Source organism: Grampus griseus, assembly GCF_964374135.1.
Source record: "Grampus griseus genome assembly, chromosome: 19".
NCBI classification, from domain to species: domain Eukaryota; kingdom Metazoa; phylum Chordata; class Mammalia; order Artiodactyla; family Delphinidae; genus Grampus; species Grampus griseus.
The window spans coordinates 39,556,806-39,572,254 of NC_139013.1; the positions used below are offsets into that span (position 1 = coordinate 39,556,806).

At 54.5% G+C, this 15,449-nt stretch overlaps 1 protein-coding gene across 1 annotated transcript; it reads right to left on the reverse strand.

The window, feature by feature from the left end:
* Positions 1-982: 982 nt before the first annotated feature.
* Positions 983-15,413, reverse strand: LOC309837177 (uncharacterized protein; the record flags this gene model as incomplete). The annotated part of the gene is given in 8 exon segments (XM_082677566.1): positions 983-1,030; positions 1,032-1,152; positions 1,238-1,455; positions 3,298-3,885; positions 3,889-4,284; positions 12,090-12,191; positions 13,246-13,427; positions 15,342-15,413. Coding segments are annotated over 7 exon segments (1,506 nt in total). The 5' UTR covers positions 13,279-13,427; positions 15,342-15,413.
* Between the last annotated feature and the right edge of the window lie 36 nt (positions 15,414-15,449).

Here is a 15,449-nt window from a genome sequence, read left to right on the forward strand (position 1 = left end):
CTGCCCATGTGCACCTCCCTGGTCCCTTCTGCCTAATTGTCTCCTTCCCTCCCTCCTCTTTTTTCACTGACTTGAGTCTTTCCTTGACCTCCCAGGCTAAGCTTATAGCTTCTGTCTCTGTTTAGGAGGTTGGACTAGACCTCTAATGACCCTTCCTACCCAGAGATGCTATCCTCTTTAGTGTCTTGTGTGTGCTGAAAACAGCCTCACTGACTCAGGCAGCCTTAATCACTGCTCCTGGGATCTGGCTGGGATGAGGGTACACAGACATGCCTTTGCTGCAGGACATGTCCTGGGGCTTGTGCTGGGGAGAGGCCTCTGGAGTCTCCCACCATGTGGGGAAGAAGCTAGGACCTGCTGGGGGCACCTGTAGGGCTTTGGGCCAGGTGTGAGGAAGAAACTGTCCCTCTGGCGTTTCCTACACATTGTCCCTGGGCTGGGCTGCTTCATCTGAGGTGGGGAGGGAAGGGGCCCTTTGAGAACTTCGGACAAGGAGGTGAGATCTGGAATTTTTAATCTTGTTGGGTATACAACAAAGACTGTGGCTTGGCTGCTAAAGCTCAGTGCTGGTAGGGGGCTGGGAGAGCTGTGGGGAACAGTACAGGCCCTAGTGTGAGAAGGGGCAGGGCCAGAGGCACAGGGTCTCTTCCTCCCAACACCAGACCCAGCCCACCTGTGGGCCTGGCCTCTGGACCCAGGCCTGGACAGGAGAGCAGGAGCTGGCATTTCCAGGGGCCTGTGGCAGCGACATGTAGCTGGAAAAGGTTCCTGCTGGGCTGTGGGGCAGACTGGGGCAGGAAGCCCCTTGGGCTGCCCTGATATAGTCCCACCCTTAGTCCTAGAAAAGGGGTTTTTAGCTTGGGGAAGGGGCTCTGGGGCTCCTCAGAGGGAGGTGGGAGGCACTGAGTCAAACTCCAGGTCAAGAGGCCAGGCCTCTGGAGGTGACAGAGGCTGAGCCACAGGGCTGGTTACTGACCTGGCCTCAGAGCGTTAGGGTCAGGTCAGCCTCTCCCACGAAGCGGGACTGGACGCCAGGTCACCTCAGGCAGTTGGGCTTGGAAGCGCCTGACGGAAGCCATGCTAATGCCAGGACACATGGCCACATCTGCCATCCGGAGCTGCTTGCACGCCTGCCCAGTGGAACCCAGCGTTCCGCAGGGAGGCCACTGGGCGAGCGCTTGACCCGGCACGGGGCCCCAGCCCAGCCCCTACACTGTGCAGCACCGGACACACTCACTGCTCCGAGCGCTGACTGCACCTGGACAGGTTGAGGTGCTGCAGCCTTGGCCGGGAGCCGGCTGCCTGGACCCAGCCCTCGTCGCTGAGGCGGCTGCAGTGACTCAGCACCAAGCGCTCCACGCTGGGGCAGCCTCTGGCCGCAGCCAGCAAGCCCTTGTCTGTGAGTGCTGGCAACAGGCTCAGTGACAGCCGCCTCAGCTGGGGGACCTGGAGCACCTGCGAGGATGGCGGGGGGCGGGTGGTGTGGTGCTGGAGCCCTTCCAGCTTCCCCCACCCCCAGCCAGAGGAATGGCTACGGGCAGCAGAAGCCAATGAGAAATGACTTTTTCCAGGCAAAAAGTGGGTTGGCCCTGACCGCTGGTTTCAGCCGCAGGGCCTTCAGCCTATCCACATCCCCAGCCCCACACCTTGGTCAAACTGGCATCAGTCAGCTTGCTGCAGGCTGTGAGGTCCAAGTCCCGTAGGGCCTGCAGCGTGAGTAGGGCGGGCCCTATGGCCAGGGAGAAGGGTCCTTTTGCGGCTGGAGGCCCGATGCCCAGCTCTCGGGGTGGCTGTGAGAGGAAACCCCTGCTTCCCAGATTCCTCCTGAGTTTGGCCTTCAGCTGCTCCCAGAGACAGGCGCAGGAGGGGCAGGAGGGCAGCTGAGCCCAGGGACCGCCCCGCCCGCCATGACCTCGAGGGTCCCACACCTGCGGCCCCTGCAGAGTCTCCTCACTTGGTTGCCCCAAGCCCAGAAGCCCCCGGTCACGGAGCTCCTTGCACCAGGCCAGGTGCGGGACTGACAGGTGGGTGAGGTAGGTGCAGATGGCCTGCACGGTCCGGTTGGTGAGGGGCCACGCAGGAGGATAAGTCTAGCACCCTGAGGCTTGGGCCCAGCGCTGGCATCAGGGAGAGCACTGAGGCGTCCTAGGAGGGAAGTGGAAGAGGGAGAGGGCAATGGAGTGGTGGCTTGTGCCTGTGTCACCGGGCTTGGCGGGGGTCACTAGGAAGGTTCTGCCCAAGGTTCCAGCCCCACAGGCAACAGGAAGCTGCCACAGGGTCCACGGAAGGAAGCAACAATATCCCTGTGCTGGTGAGTGTCGGAGTGGACCTGGTGGGCTGCAGTGGTGGGAAACCAGGAGAAAAGCAAATGCCTAGATTGGCTGGGGCAGGAAGGATGCAGGTGAAAGTTTCTAAGGTGTTCACCCTGTCTGTGCTCCCAGAACCAGTGGTGGACATCTGATTCTCGCTAAGCCAATCAAATATGCTCCCTCTAGGACTGTGAGGTCACAGGGCGGGTAGGGCTGCCACCACCAGGAGCAGGAACTAAGGGCAGAACAGAGGAAGCTGCTTTGTAGAGGGATGCAGAGACACGGGAAGGCGGGGCCCCAGAGAGAGCAGCTGAGAGACGCACAGTGGTGAAGCCGTGAGGATGGAGTAGGGCAGGGGAAGAGGGGCACTTGGAGGAAAAGGCTGAGATGCTTTTCAGGTGGGCAATGCTCTGGGCACAGTGCTAGATTGAAGTAATAATCTGCTAATGAGGAAGAGACTGACACTGCAGGAAGACAGGGACGCCACCCAGAGGGACAGGGCTGAGCCCTATTGAAGGAACTGGCTTCAGTCAAGAAATGACCCTTCTGCTCCCACGTCACGTTACCTCCCTCGGGCCCTGCCTGAACCATGACTGCTGTGTAACCTCGGTACCCCTTCCCCGCAGGGCTCGGTTCTGTCACCCCTTTCATCAGCCTTCCTGGCCCCCAGAACACCCACCCTCACTCCCCTTCCCAGACTGCAGTGGTCACCAATCACTTGGCTCGTGAGGTATGTGCCACCTTGTGGGCTGGGCCCCCTGGTCTCCTGGACCTCCCTCTACCTGGACCCACTGTGGGGCTGCGGGGAGGAGTGCTGGCAGCAGCCCTGTCTGTCTAGGCTCCTTTCCTCTTCCCGACTGTGTCCCCAGTTCAGCTCTAACTACTCCTTGGACACAAACACTGGGCGCCTCCCTGGCGCCACGCTCCCAGTTCCCCCAATCCCTGGTCCTGGTGAGGAAGGAAGGAAGGAAGGGGATGGGACGCTCACCTTGAGTGAGGAGCAGTAGGCCAGGCTGAGGGAGGCCAGTGGGTGTGGAGCTCCGCACACCAAGCCCAGGGCCTGGGCCGATTCCCGCCCTCTCACCAGGCAGCACTCGGCCATGTCGAGGCTCTGCAGCTCCCGCAGGCCCCTTAGGGCTGAGTATCTTGCATCCGTCAGCCGCTGCAGCTTCCTCAGGCTCAGGTGCCACAGGCGCCGCAGGCCCCGGCTCACAGCCAAGAGTGCCCCGTCAGCCAGTTCTGAGCAGCCGCTGAGATCCAGGAAGGTAAGGCCTGGTTGCTGGTGGCAAAGGGTGGCCACAGCCTCTGTGGAGAGGTCCCGGCAGCTGTGCAGGCTCAGCTCCTGCAGCTGCAGCCCAGCCACCTGGCCCAGGGCCTGCAGGGCCTCGGGTGGCAAGCCAGTGCCACTCAGGCCCAGGGCGTGCAGCCTACCAGCCTGCTCCTTCACGAATTGCAGCAGGTTGTGGAAGGAGAGTTGGGAAGGGGAGGAATCCTGGGGGCCGATGGAGCCCTGGGCTGGGCCTGGCTCGAAGGTGAGGTGGCAGCAGGCCAAGGAGAGGCGCTCCAGGCTGAGAACTCAACTGCTGAGCCGGTTGAAGCTGAGATCAGTCAGGTCCCGCAGGCTAGCCAGACTGAGCTCACGGAGGCCGCTCAGTGCCTGCTGGACCCGCTGTGCTGTCTTGGGCTGAGCTAGCAGCATGCCTGACGTGAAAAGGCTGTTGCAGCCACTGAGGTCAAGGAAACGCAGGGCCGGGCAGCCCAGGATCAGGGCCACGAAGGAGGCCTCTGTGGGGCTGCCCAAGGACAAGCTCTGCAAGTGCAGGCCCAGGTGGTAGGCAACAGACTGCAGCACCTGGTGTGAAGCCGGCGAGCCATCCAGGTTGGTCAGGCTGATGCAGCAGATGCCCCTGAGACCCAGGCTCTTGACGGTCGGAAGGGAAGCAGAGGACACGGGGATGTTGTACCTTACGCTGGCCTATGGGACAGCAGCGGGCCTGGTGTTAACCCTCAGGTCTCAAGAGTGTGCTGGCCATCGGGTCTGGGGGCAATTCACTGGCCAGAATTTGAGGGCAGGTCAGGGAAGGGGTTTTCTACAATGGGGACCCACTGTGGTGTGTGGTGTCATGTGTGCTTGAGGGGGTGCTGTTGGGAAGTGGAAGCTGGGAGGATGGGTCCCACTGGGGGTCCAAGGGGATGACTACGAGGGGAGGACAGGAAGGTTAGTGACGGACGGGACTGAATGCCTATGGAGGGCCTGGGCCAGAGTGGGGACTTAGCATGCTGAGTACAGGAGGGCTGGGGGGGACCTGGAGGAGAGCCAGAGAAGCCCCCCAGCAGCAGGAGGACAAAGTATGCTGGACCTCAACTTTTGGGACTTTCAGAAGGTGGCCCTGAGACCCATGGACTCGGCTCCAAATCCAGGGCCTCAGCTTGGCCTTAGCTAAGCAGTCAGCCTCCCCCACTTTCGCGAGAGCATATAAATAGCCCTCGGAACAGCTGAGGGCGGGAAGAAGGTACGCAGGTGTTGCTCAGCACAATCCCCCGTGGCCCAGATGCCAGAGATATGGGACAGGCAGTGAGGCCAAGGTCCCCTGGTGGCCACACACATTCAGTGTCTCAGCCACATGAATGTTTGCAAAAATGGGTTTTGTGTGTGAGTGAAAACGTGCTCATGCACTGAGTGTGGTGTGCGCATGCGTGGGGGCGTGGGCGCGCTCACAAGTGTAGGCCCTTCAGGCTCGAGAGTTCAAGACGTGCTTGTGAGCCCTGGGGCTCATCTTTAGAGGGTCTGTCGTATCTGTCCAGGTAAGGAGGGAGAAGCGTCCCGTTTCTGTGGGCAGGAGTTCATAGGATGAATTTCAGAGGCAGGGAGGAAGCTGAGTTGGCCCTGCCGTAGAGGAACGGGAGCGAGCGCGGGGAGCACACAGTCGGAGTTGGGTGGGGCCGGGAGGCAAGCTCAGGGCTAAGTTGTTGTGGGAAAAAGCTGGCTTGTTTACGAGTTTGGGGAGCCCCCAGTGAGGGAGATGTTTTCGTGGAACCTTCCCTGATCTTGTGCCAGAAGGAGCCAAAGGACAGTAGCTACAGGAATGTGTGGAACTGGTCTGTGGGGGGAGGGAGAAGAGGACTTGGCTTCTAAAATCCTAGCCCCATTTCTCTACCCCTGACCAATGCCCAGGTTGCAGGCAAGTGGTACTCAAAGGCTCTTGTTTTCACAAGCAAGCTCCCCAAAAAACCTGTCCTGTGAGTAACGGCAAGAACAAGCTGACATTCCCTGCTTGTTCCCCACAGAACATCATCAAAAAGGAACTAGAAAGGTAGAAATGACGCCTAATACGCACTCCTGTTGATAAGATACTTATCAACAGGATTCTCCCAGGAAGACGCACGGAACTCATTCCCAGGTGTGGAGAATCAGCCTGGCTTCTGCCCCAGAGAGAAGCAGCTGACTATGGCTGTCCTCACGGGAAGGAGGAGCGTACGGTAAGAGGGAGACCAGCGCCGGGCGAATTTCACGGGAATCAGGGTGTCAAACCAGGTTCCCATTTCAGACCCTGTGGTCAGTATGGATGAGAGGCGCTCTCCCCACAGATTCCCCGCGTGGACACTGGGAGACAGTGGGGTAGTGGGGACTCCGAGGACCTGGGTCCCTCTCTCAGATTTAAGGAGAGCTGGGGAAGATCTCAGTGTGTGAGGTTCGGGAGGGTACCGAAAAGATCAGGGAGAAAAGGTTCTAGAAAGGAAAGGTAAAGCGTGCCTCCAGCCCTTTCAAAGCCCTGCAGTGACGACAGATGAGCCAATCTGATGATGAGTAGAATGAACTCTGGCTGGGGGAGTGCAGAGCGGTGCTGGTTGCCAGGCAGCACCTGCCCCCAATAGTCACATGCCACCCCCGCAGGCCCCAGCTCCAGCAGCCTCCAGTCTTCCTTCTTTCCCTGTCTTCCTGAGCCCTGGCTACCAGGAAAGTTCTTCCCTCTCCCAACTGCCTTCCTGTGAACAAGGTAGATGAACAGCCCAGCGTCCAAGTACAGGGCTGGCAGGTGGCAGCAAAAGCTACCCAATAATGGGGCAGGGCCTGGCCTAAAGGACTTCCAGCTATGGGGCCAGGGTGAGATTTTAGACTGCCTCCTTGCTCCCCACTGTTTTTCTTGGTGGGGAGGAGGAAGCCTCTAAGCCATCACCGAGGTGGTCTACCTGGGACTCAAATACAGGAGCCCAGGAGCAGCCTGTTAGGGATAATTATCATCTGTGGGGGCAGAGCAGCAGGCTTCTGGGTTCTGGTCCTTGGCCCCAGTGTAGGAAAGTCCCCCTTCCCAGGCCCTAGGAAGATGCTTCTAAAGGCCTAAGGGAGGACTACACAGGTACCTGCTCCAGCTTCAGCCGCCCCATCACAGAGGGGCCGACTAGCCCCCTGGGCTCCTCCCTTTCCAATGCCGGCATCTTAAGAGTAAATGCGAAATCATTTGGAAAATGCCCTAAACTTGCTAAAAGCAATACATGTCCCTTGACTGTGAGAGGCCAGGACTCTGTCATAACTACTGAAGTCCTGAGCTGAGATGGCAGGCCTGTGTGCAGACTTGAAAAGCCATCTGACGGAGACGTGGCCCTCCTGTCTGCTGGCACAGGAATCCAAAGTTAACACGCCTGTTTTCCAGAAGCCCTTTGAGAAAAGATATGCCCTGGTGCCCAGGGGCTTTGGTCTCCAGAGAGGAGTCAGACCTTGGGGGTCATTTCCAGAGGCGTTATAGACGCCTTGGGCAGGAGAAGGCCGCAGGGGGTGGGAGCCGTCCTGAGTTCTTCAGTGACAAGCCCAGTGGCAGGCAAATAGCACCCCCGCCCCGGTACGGACAGAGCCTGGGTGTATTGTTGGGGTGCTGCCTTTGTCTACCTTCTTATTTGAGAAAAAATGGAATTAAGTGGGGGCAGGTCAGGGAGAGTAAGAAGTCGCCAAGTCTAGTATCCTAGCCTGGCCTGGAGCCATATAGGCCCCAGCTTGGCCTTGGTCAGCCAGAATCTTCTGTAGCACCTACTAGCTGGGGCTCCACCTCCTTATCAAGCTGCTGAGCCCCGGGAGATGGTTCCTGCCAACAGGGTTCCGCAGATTGGTCTCTGGGACATGGTGCCGGCAGGGCCCTAGATGCTCAGGTATCTGTGGCCTGGCTTCCCAGCACTCCCAGCCCTGGGGGTGGAGTGGGGGACTGAGTTTTGCAGAGGCACCAAACGGGTCTTTGTCAATGTTCTATCTGGAGTTCTGAGTTAGCTGGAGAAGCCCCAGTGCTAAAATGGTAGACTCTACGATCCCAAACTCTGACCCTGGTCTCCTCCTTTTCCTCCCTCCCTTACTCCTATACCAATCTCACCTTTATCCCCGGGGACTGACTGCCCACTTGGCTTCTTCTATGCTCTCCTTCTTTGCTGGACTCCAAGAGGCCTCCCCCGGATTACCTCTCCTCAGGGTCCTTGTGGCCCTGCCCGTCATGCTGCTGTCTGTGCCCATTCTCCTTGCCCCCTGCCTGGCCAAGGATGATGAGACCGCTGCCTCCTCTGGGTGTGTGCTGGGGATACAGAATTCTGCCCGAGGAAGCCGTGGCCTCCCCTCGTGCCTGCACTGTCAGCACTGGCCTGCCCACTCCCACCTCCTCACTGCCTCCCCGTCTCTTCTCACTCCCCTCAGACTTCCCTCCAAGCCCACTATCTTCTCCAGCCCCTGACGCTACTGTAGCTCCCTCCCCTCACTCCAGCCTTCTCCGAGATGACCTGACCATTTCAAAAAGAAACCAAAGCCCCTTAGGTGGGAAGGCCCTCCCTTTTCCCTGTTCACATCCACCAGCCCACCCCTGGCAGGACCCATCCTAACCTCCTTCCCTCTCCTGCTCTTTGGTTCAGGGTGACCCCCTTCTCCCGGCCTACTGAGCCTGTCCCCCACCCTCTCCTCTGAGAACGCTGCCTTTCCACTGCTTGTTCCCCAGAGTCCACAAACACCCCGGAGTCTTAGCAAAGGCCTCCCTTGATCCTGCATCCCCTCTTCTCACCTTTCATCCCCTCCCCTCCACTGTCAAGCTTCTTGGAAGCACATGGGCGCCCACACCCACTGTGGCCACCTCTTTACCATGGCTTTGCCCACTTACCCCTCCACCACTGTCCCCACAGAATCACTCATTCCCAACAACAGCTCCTCTCTGGCAAGGTCACCAGCATCTGGGGGCTCCCCTGAAGACTTCCCACAAGTGTCCTCTCTGCCATGCCATGCTGCCTGCTATGGATGGCCAGTCTCCCCTGATGCTCTCTCCCACTGGGGGTTCTGAGACTCTGCCCTCTTGGCTCTCCCACCTTCTAGGCTGCTTTCCATTCAGGGTCACCAAAGAAGAGAAAGACCCAGTCCGTAGACCAGTGGGTTATCCATGGGTTGTTCCATTCTAACACACACACACACACACACACACACACACACACACACACACACACACACACACACACACACACACACACACACACACACACACACACACACACACACACACACACACACACACACACACACACACACACACACACACACACACTTTCCCTCCACGTGCACCCAGCAGACTTCATCCCATTCCAACTACTTTGTTTTCCACACCTTCTTCCTGAGCACCAGATACTGGGAGCCATGATCTGATGGACCTCTCTCCGGATTCAAGGATGCAATATGCCCAAATCTGAGTTTACTGTCTTATTGCTGGTCTCTGGCCCTTCTCCTAAACTCTCAGTGCCCTCTACCACATCACCTAAGTCAGAAATCTGGGAGTCATCCTAGACCGCTCCCTCACATCCACAGTGATGAAAGTCCTTTCCATTCCATCTCTTCGATACATTGTAATATGTCCCTCTGCTCCCCCCTCATTGCTCTGCCTTAGTTCAGGTGTCCTTATTGTCTGTCAGAAATATATTAAGCAGTTTCCTCCTGATCAGGGTCCGGGCCTCCAGTCTCCCTGGCTCCAGTCTATCCTTGGTATTGTCACCAGGGTGGTCCTTACAAAAGGCAATAGACGACACTCTTCAGGCCCTTTGATGGTTCGCCACTGCACAGCATGGAGACTGAGCTTCCTGATGGCACTCAAGCCCTTCTTTGTCTCATGCTCCCCTGGCTGGGTTCAGCTGTTTTCTGTTTATTTTTGGCAGGGGTGGGTGGGGTGGGTGGGGCTGGCCCCTCACCTACTCCGGCTCGTCTGTTTAGCCAGCATTTATTCCTCTCTGGAGATTTAGCCCAAGCGTCCCCTTCTCCATGAAGTCTTTCGTGAATCTTCTCTCTGCATCCTTGGTGTGCCTCATACGATTGTGAGTGCAGCACCCTACCCCCTCCTTTTGGCTTGTGCTGTCTCCCTCTCACTATCAACTCTGGGTGCTGTGTCAGCCCCAGCCCTGCACTCCTAGGGCTCAGCAGAGTGCTGGGCACAGACAGGCAGTATCACCAGCTGAGTGAGTGAGGCCCCTCCCTGTGTCTCTGGTAACTTCCCATCTTCCTCCTGCTGTGTGAATATTCCAAACCTCTGCTGAGGCCCTGGCCTCTGCCTCCTACTTACTCCCCTAAGACAACCTGGCCTCCACGGTCACCACACGAAGAACCCACCAGCCTTTAAGGAACTGCCTCAGCAAACAGCTTCACATTGCCACCCCCACCCCTTCACTTCCTCAGGAGAGGTGACATCCTCTCCATCCTACCCAAGACCAAGCCTTGTTCACTGAAGCCTGTCTGGCTGCCACGTCAGGTGGTGGCTGCCATTCCTGACCTCTCTCCTCCCTACACTCACTAGTGACTCCTTCAGCACATAAACACATTAGCGATTTCTCCCAGTTAAAATCCTTTGTTTAGCCCACCTCAACTTCTCTTTACAATTCTATTTATTTTCTTCTTTTCATGGGGAAATTTCTTGCAAGTGAGGTCATCCTCTACATATCCTTTCTTCTCTCATTCACTCTTCAACCTACCTGGCCTTTTTCCCCAGATGCCAAATGTTACTGAAGCCATTGGTGACCACCCTGTATGTCAAACATCACGGACACTTTCTGTTTTTTATTTTCTGGACTCTTTGTGGGATTTGACACTGTTACTCATCCACTCAACACTTGAAATGCTCTTCACCTTTGACTTGTGTGTCCTCCTCTCGCTGGGATCTCCTCAGCCCCCTCTGTAGGCCCCTCCTCCTCTCCGTGCCTTTGGACTGGTGTCCGCTTGGGGGCATTCTCTGTGGCCTGCTCTTCAGGGCTCCTTGCGCTCTCCCTAGGGGAAGGGACTCAGATCCGTGGCTTAAACGCCCACCTGTTCTTTAATGACACCCACATATACATTTATTACCTAGATCCTTCTCTTGAATTCCTCTCTCAGAAACCCAACTGCCAACTGGATCTCACCATTTAGATGTCTTATACTTCAAATTTTCAACAAGTTCAAATCAAATTCCTTTAGACACTAAGCTCAATGACACTGGAGAGAGAACTCAACAACAGACCCTACTTAAACACACACATTTAATATATGACAGACGAGGCTTCCAACTCATTATACATAAATCGTATTTGGGCTATTTGAAAACTAATCAGTTTAGCTCCTTACCTTAGAGCATAAATCAAAATAAATTACACCAATAAAAAATATAATTAATATAAAAATTCAAACCATAAAACACAAGAAACAATTTTGCTGTGAGCCTAAAACTGATCTAAAAAGTAAATTCTAATTAAAAAGAAAGACACAAAATATAAGTGTATATTTATCAGATCTCTGAAGAGAGGCAAAGGATCTCTAAAGCAATGGAAGAAATAAGAAAGAAAAGAAGTTCAGAATCAACAACCTAGAAATTTAACCTCATGAACACATATCTACAAATCAAATTAAAAGGCAAATATATTAGGAATGTATTTCAATAAATATGTAAAAGGTTAATCTCTTTAATTATAAAAAGTTCATACAAATGGATAAGAAAAATACTAAGACCCCAATAGTTAAATGGACAAGGAACACAAATACACAAAAGAGGGAAATGTAAATGGTCAGCTCATGAGAAAACTGTTCAACCTCAGTGATAATCAAAGAAGTCAAAATTGAAACAAAGAGCTATCATTGCTGCCCTTCAAACGAGCACAGATGCCTGCATTCACCTCCTAGTGGGCTGTCTCCCTGCACTCCGACTCGCCCTCTCAGTCCACTCTGCACTGCAGATGTCTAAGACACAAATCACCACATGTCACTCCCCTGCCTCATATTTCTTTAAAGGCCCCACGATGATAACCAGGAGAAAGTCCCAGCAATGCCACCTGGCACCTCTCTTGCTGTCTGACCCCTTTCTAGCCTCATCTCCCACCACTTCTCACACACACACCTAAGTTCCAGTCATAGGGAACCTGTGTGGTCGTTTCCAGACCTATTTCACATTTTGGTGCCTTCACCTGTGCTGATATGAGTTCTGGAAGACCAACCTTCATCCTCATCCTATTCCTTCAGGAAGCCTTCCCTGAGGCTGCCAGTCTCCTTCGATGTCCTTCTTCATGTCCCCATGGCACCCTTCATTCCAGTGTCACAGCACCGAGCACACGACATCATGATCACTCACATATTTGTGTTTCTCCTTCACTGGACTAGGAGCTTCTCAGGGGAGTTTTATTCATCTGTAGAGCCCCAGCACTGTACCCAGAGTCAAGCATGTATGAATAAGTATGCAGGAATGAGTGGATGAATGATGCATGAGCAGGGCCAGGAGCAAGCTGAAGTGAGAATGGGCCAGGTGAGGGCGGGTACCTTACCTCCCGAAGGGCATTCTGGGCTGCACAGCACCAAGCCCGACTCACGAGGGAGGCCTCTTTCTGATCTGACAGAGGCAGGAAGCTCAGAATATATGTGAGCATCTGAGGGAAAAAGAATGGGCATTGGGGGCTGTTAGTGCTGGTGGGGGCCTTTGGAACCTTCTCCAGCTGATAGCACAGTAGGTCAGAGGGGACTAGAGCACTGGCTTCTAGTTCATCTTGGATCCTAAGCTTCATGGAGTCTTCACTTCCCCTCTCCAGCCGCCAGGTATCTTTACTGGGAACAAACCTCTCCTGAGCACCACCTGGATGCAGGTTTGCTCTGACTGATAAAAATCAAACTTCCTGCTCAAGTTGGTAAAAAGAACCTGGGCATTGGGACCAGATAAACCTAGTTTAGATCCTTATTCTCTCAAGTGACCTCTCCGAGCCTTATTTTCCTTATCTATAAAAAGACAATTGTAGTGAGATTTAAATGGGTTGTTGTGACAATTAAATAACATGGTAAAGTGTCTTGCATAGGATCTAGAACACAGCAAGTCAGGTGTTCCTTCTCTGATCTTCAGGAAGTTACACTGGGACCGCACTCTTTTCCCATCTTCTTCACTGCCAACTAGGCTACTCAGCTGACTGTTAAGATTCTCAGCAAGAAAATCTTAACAGCCTGGTAGGCTTAGACTCTCACTCCACCTACGCTCTGTGAGGCTGGGGGTGTGTGGGAGTGGAGGCCCTATTAGGGACTGGGGAAGGGAGTTGCCTGTGAGACCAGGAATTATCTGATATTAACTATTCTTTTCTTCTGGAATCTTCCCTCCTTGACTTCTGTGATGCTGTGTTTTCTAGGGCTCCACTCACCACTCCAACTGCCCTGTTTCTGGATTCTTCTGTGGCTCCCAGGGTTCAGACCTGGGCCTTTCAGTCTGTTACTTTCCAGGATAATAAATTCATTTGCAATAATAAATTCATTGCTGGAATAACCAGCAATTCAATATGGACATATTGTTTTATCATTAATGTGCTAGTTTAGTATTGCCAACTCTCCACAGGATTCTTCATCCAAATGTTTTACCATCACCTTCATCTCAACCTCAGTCCAAAGAAGCCCCTCCTCCCAACTTTCCAGCCCCTGAGCTTCAATGCCAACAGTGCATCTCACCTGATGATCCTGATAATACTGTGTACTCTTCATGCTCTTCTGTCCCTTGCTCTCAGATATAGGTGTAAAGCACAGGCTTTAGGCCAGGCTAACTTAGACTCATTCAAATCCCAGCTCCACAGATTCCTAGCTGTGTGACCTCAGGCAAGGTACTTGAACTCTCTGAGCCTCAGTTTCCACACCTGTAAAATGGGGATATTAAAAATCTAGATCATAGTCTTATGATGGGGATTAAATTATATATACATAATATAATTTATATATATATATATATATTTAATAGATATAATATGCTTCACATCTAGTAGGTTGTCCATAAATGGTTCCTGGATTGCTGTTACTAATATTTCTGCCTTTGAAAACTTACCACCTTAGTAGCCCAGATCTTCATCACCCCTGCCTTCATTCCTTCCACAATTTCCCACCTGATCTCCCTGCATCCAGGCTCATCCTTGCTAATCATTCCTCACAATGCAACAAGGTTAATTTTCCTAAAACACAGCTTTCAGTCTCAGTGCACTCCTGATGAAAACCTTCAGGGTTTCCCAGTCCCCTCAAGACAAAATCTCTTCTCCTGGGTCAGCACTGCCAGGCCTCCATGCCTGACTGGACCCCTGATTCCAGAGCTTCCACAATCCAGTCTCCTCACTGTCCTACAAACACATCATGTCTATTTCCTTATTTCCTTTTGCCTATGTGGACCTTTTCCCCAGCCCACTCTGATCTCTTCTTTTCTTCTCTGATCCTAGTACACAGAAGGTACTCAGTCAACACTTACTGGATTGCATTAAGTAAGGATGGACAGTCTTTTACCTCTATTTTCACCAAAGGTTTGCTCAAGGAAGGGGTGGGAAGATAAAGCAGATCATTACTGAGAGGAGAATGACTGGGGAGAACAGCCTCTGGACCAGGGAGGCTAGGCATGGGCAAGAGAACACCGATGGGGACTGGGACTGATCACGCCCCTATCCCCAAGGGGAGGCAGGAAAACCTGACTGAGCCGAGGTAAGATAGTGGCCATCCTGTCTTCTGGGGCTCAGCAGTCAATCCAAGGAGCAAAGGGAGGGCAACAAACCTGTCCTCCCTGAGGGGAGGAAGCATGATTCTTTGAGCTGAGAAGCGGGGAGGCCTTTCTAGAGGGACCAGAAGAAGCAGTGATAAGGGTGGAGTGGCCACCCAACGAACCCCATCCCAAGGAGCTACTAGAGATATGACTGGTCATCTCTGAGATCTATGGGGATGGAACAGATATCCTCCGGGGCCAAAGGGGGAAAGGATGCCATCGCAGGGGGCTCACTGGGGTTGGAGCAGTCCTGTATTTGCTAAGGGAAAGGAGCACCATTCCAAGGGCTGATGGGGAAAGGGTGGCCTGTCTCCCTTGGGCTGAGGGGAGAGGGTTGCCAGCTCTCAGGGGAAAAGGGATGAAGAGACCATCCCAAGAGGCCACTGGGGACAAAACTTATCATCTCTCTCTAGATAACAGCGGCAGAGTGGTCTTGCTCCAGGCTAAGGAGAGGGAGCAAACATCCCATGGGGTGAAGGAAGCAGGGATGGCCATCACTAGGGGTCGAGGGAGCGGGGAGCAGGCCTGTCCCCGGTGAGGGAACTCAGAGACCATGCCCGAAGTTGATGGGAGGGGACAGTCTGTTTTCCAACGCGAGGGGAAGGGGCAGCCGTCTCTCGGGGAGGAGGGAATAGAGCGACCATTCCAAGGGGCCAATGGGGATAAGATCGGTTTAACCTTCGGGGATGATGGGATGGAGCGGACATCTTCCAGAGCTGAGGGGGAGGGGCGGCCATCTCAAGAGATGCAGGGTAGGCAGAGGCCCTGTCCTCGCTGAGGTGACAGAGCGGCCATCTCTTGGGGCCGATGGGGAAGGAGAGGATGGTCGCCCAAGGTAAGGGGATGGGGTGGCCCAAAGGGGGGGCCGTTACCCATAGCCAGCAGGTCCTTGGATCTCCCGGGCTGGTTGTTTCCGCCAGACGGGCGGGGCCCAGGCGAGCTGTCTGACAGCCGCTCCCCACAGCCTGGGACCCTGACGGGCCAGACGGGCGGGGCCTGTCCCGAGCTAGGCCTGAGGGCGGCCTCCTCTCACCTCCAGGGCAGAGATTCAGCCATCGCATCCCTGCCGCCTCCGCCCCCGCGCAAGGCTTTCTGGGAAGTGAAGTCCCACCGACTCTGGCGGGCGGAGCTTGGGAAGGAG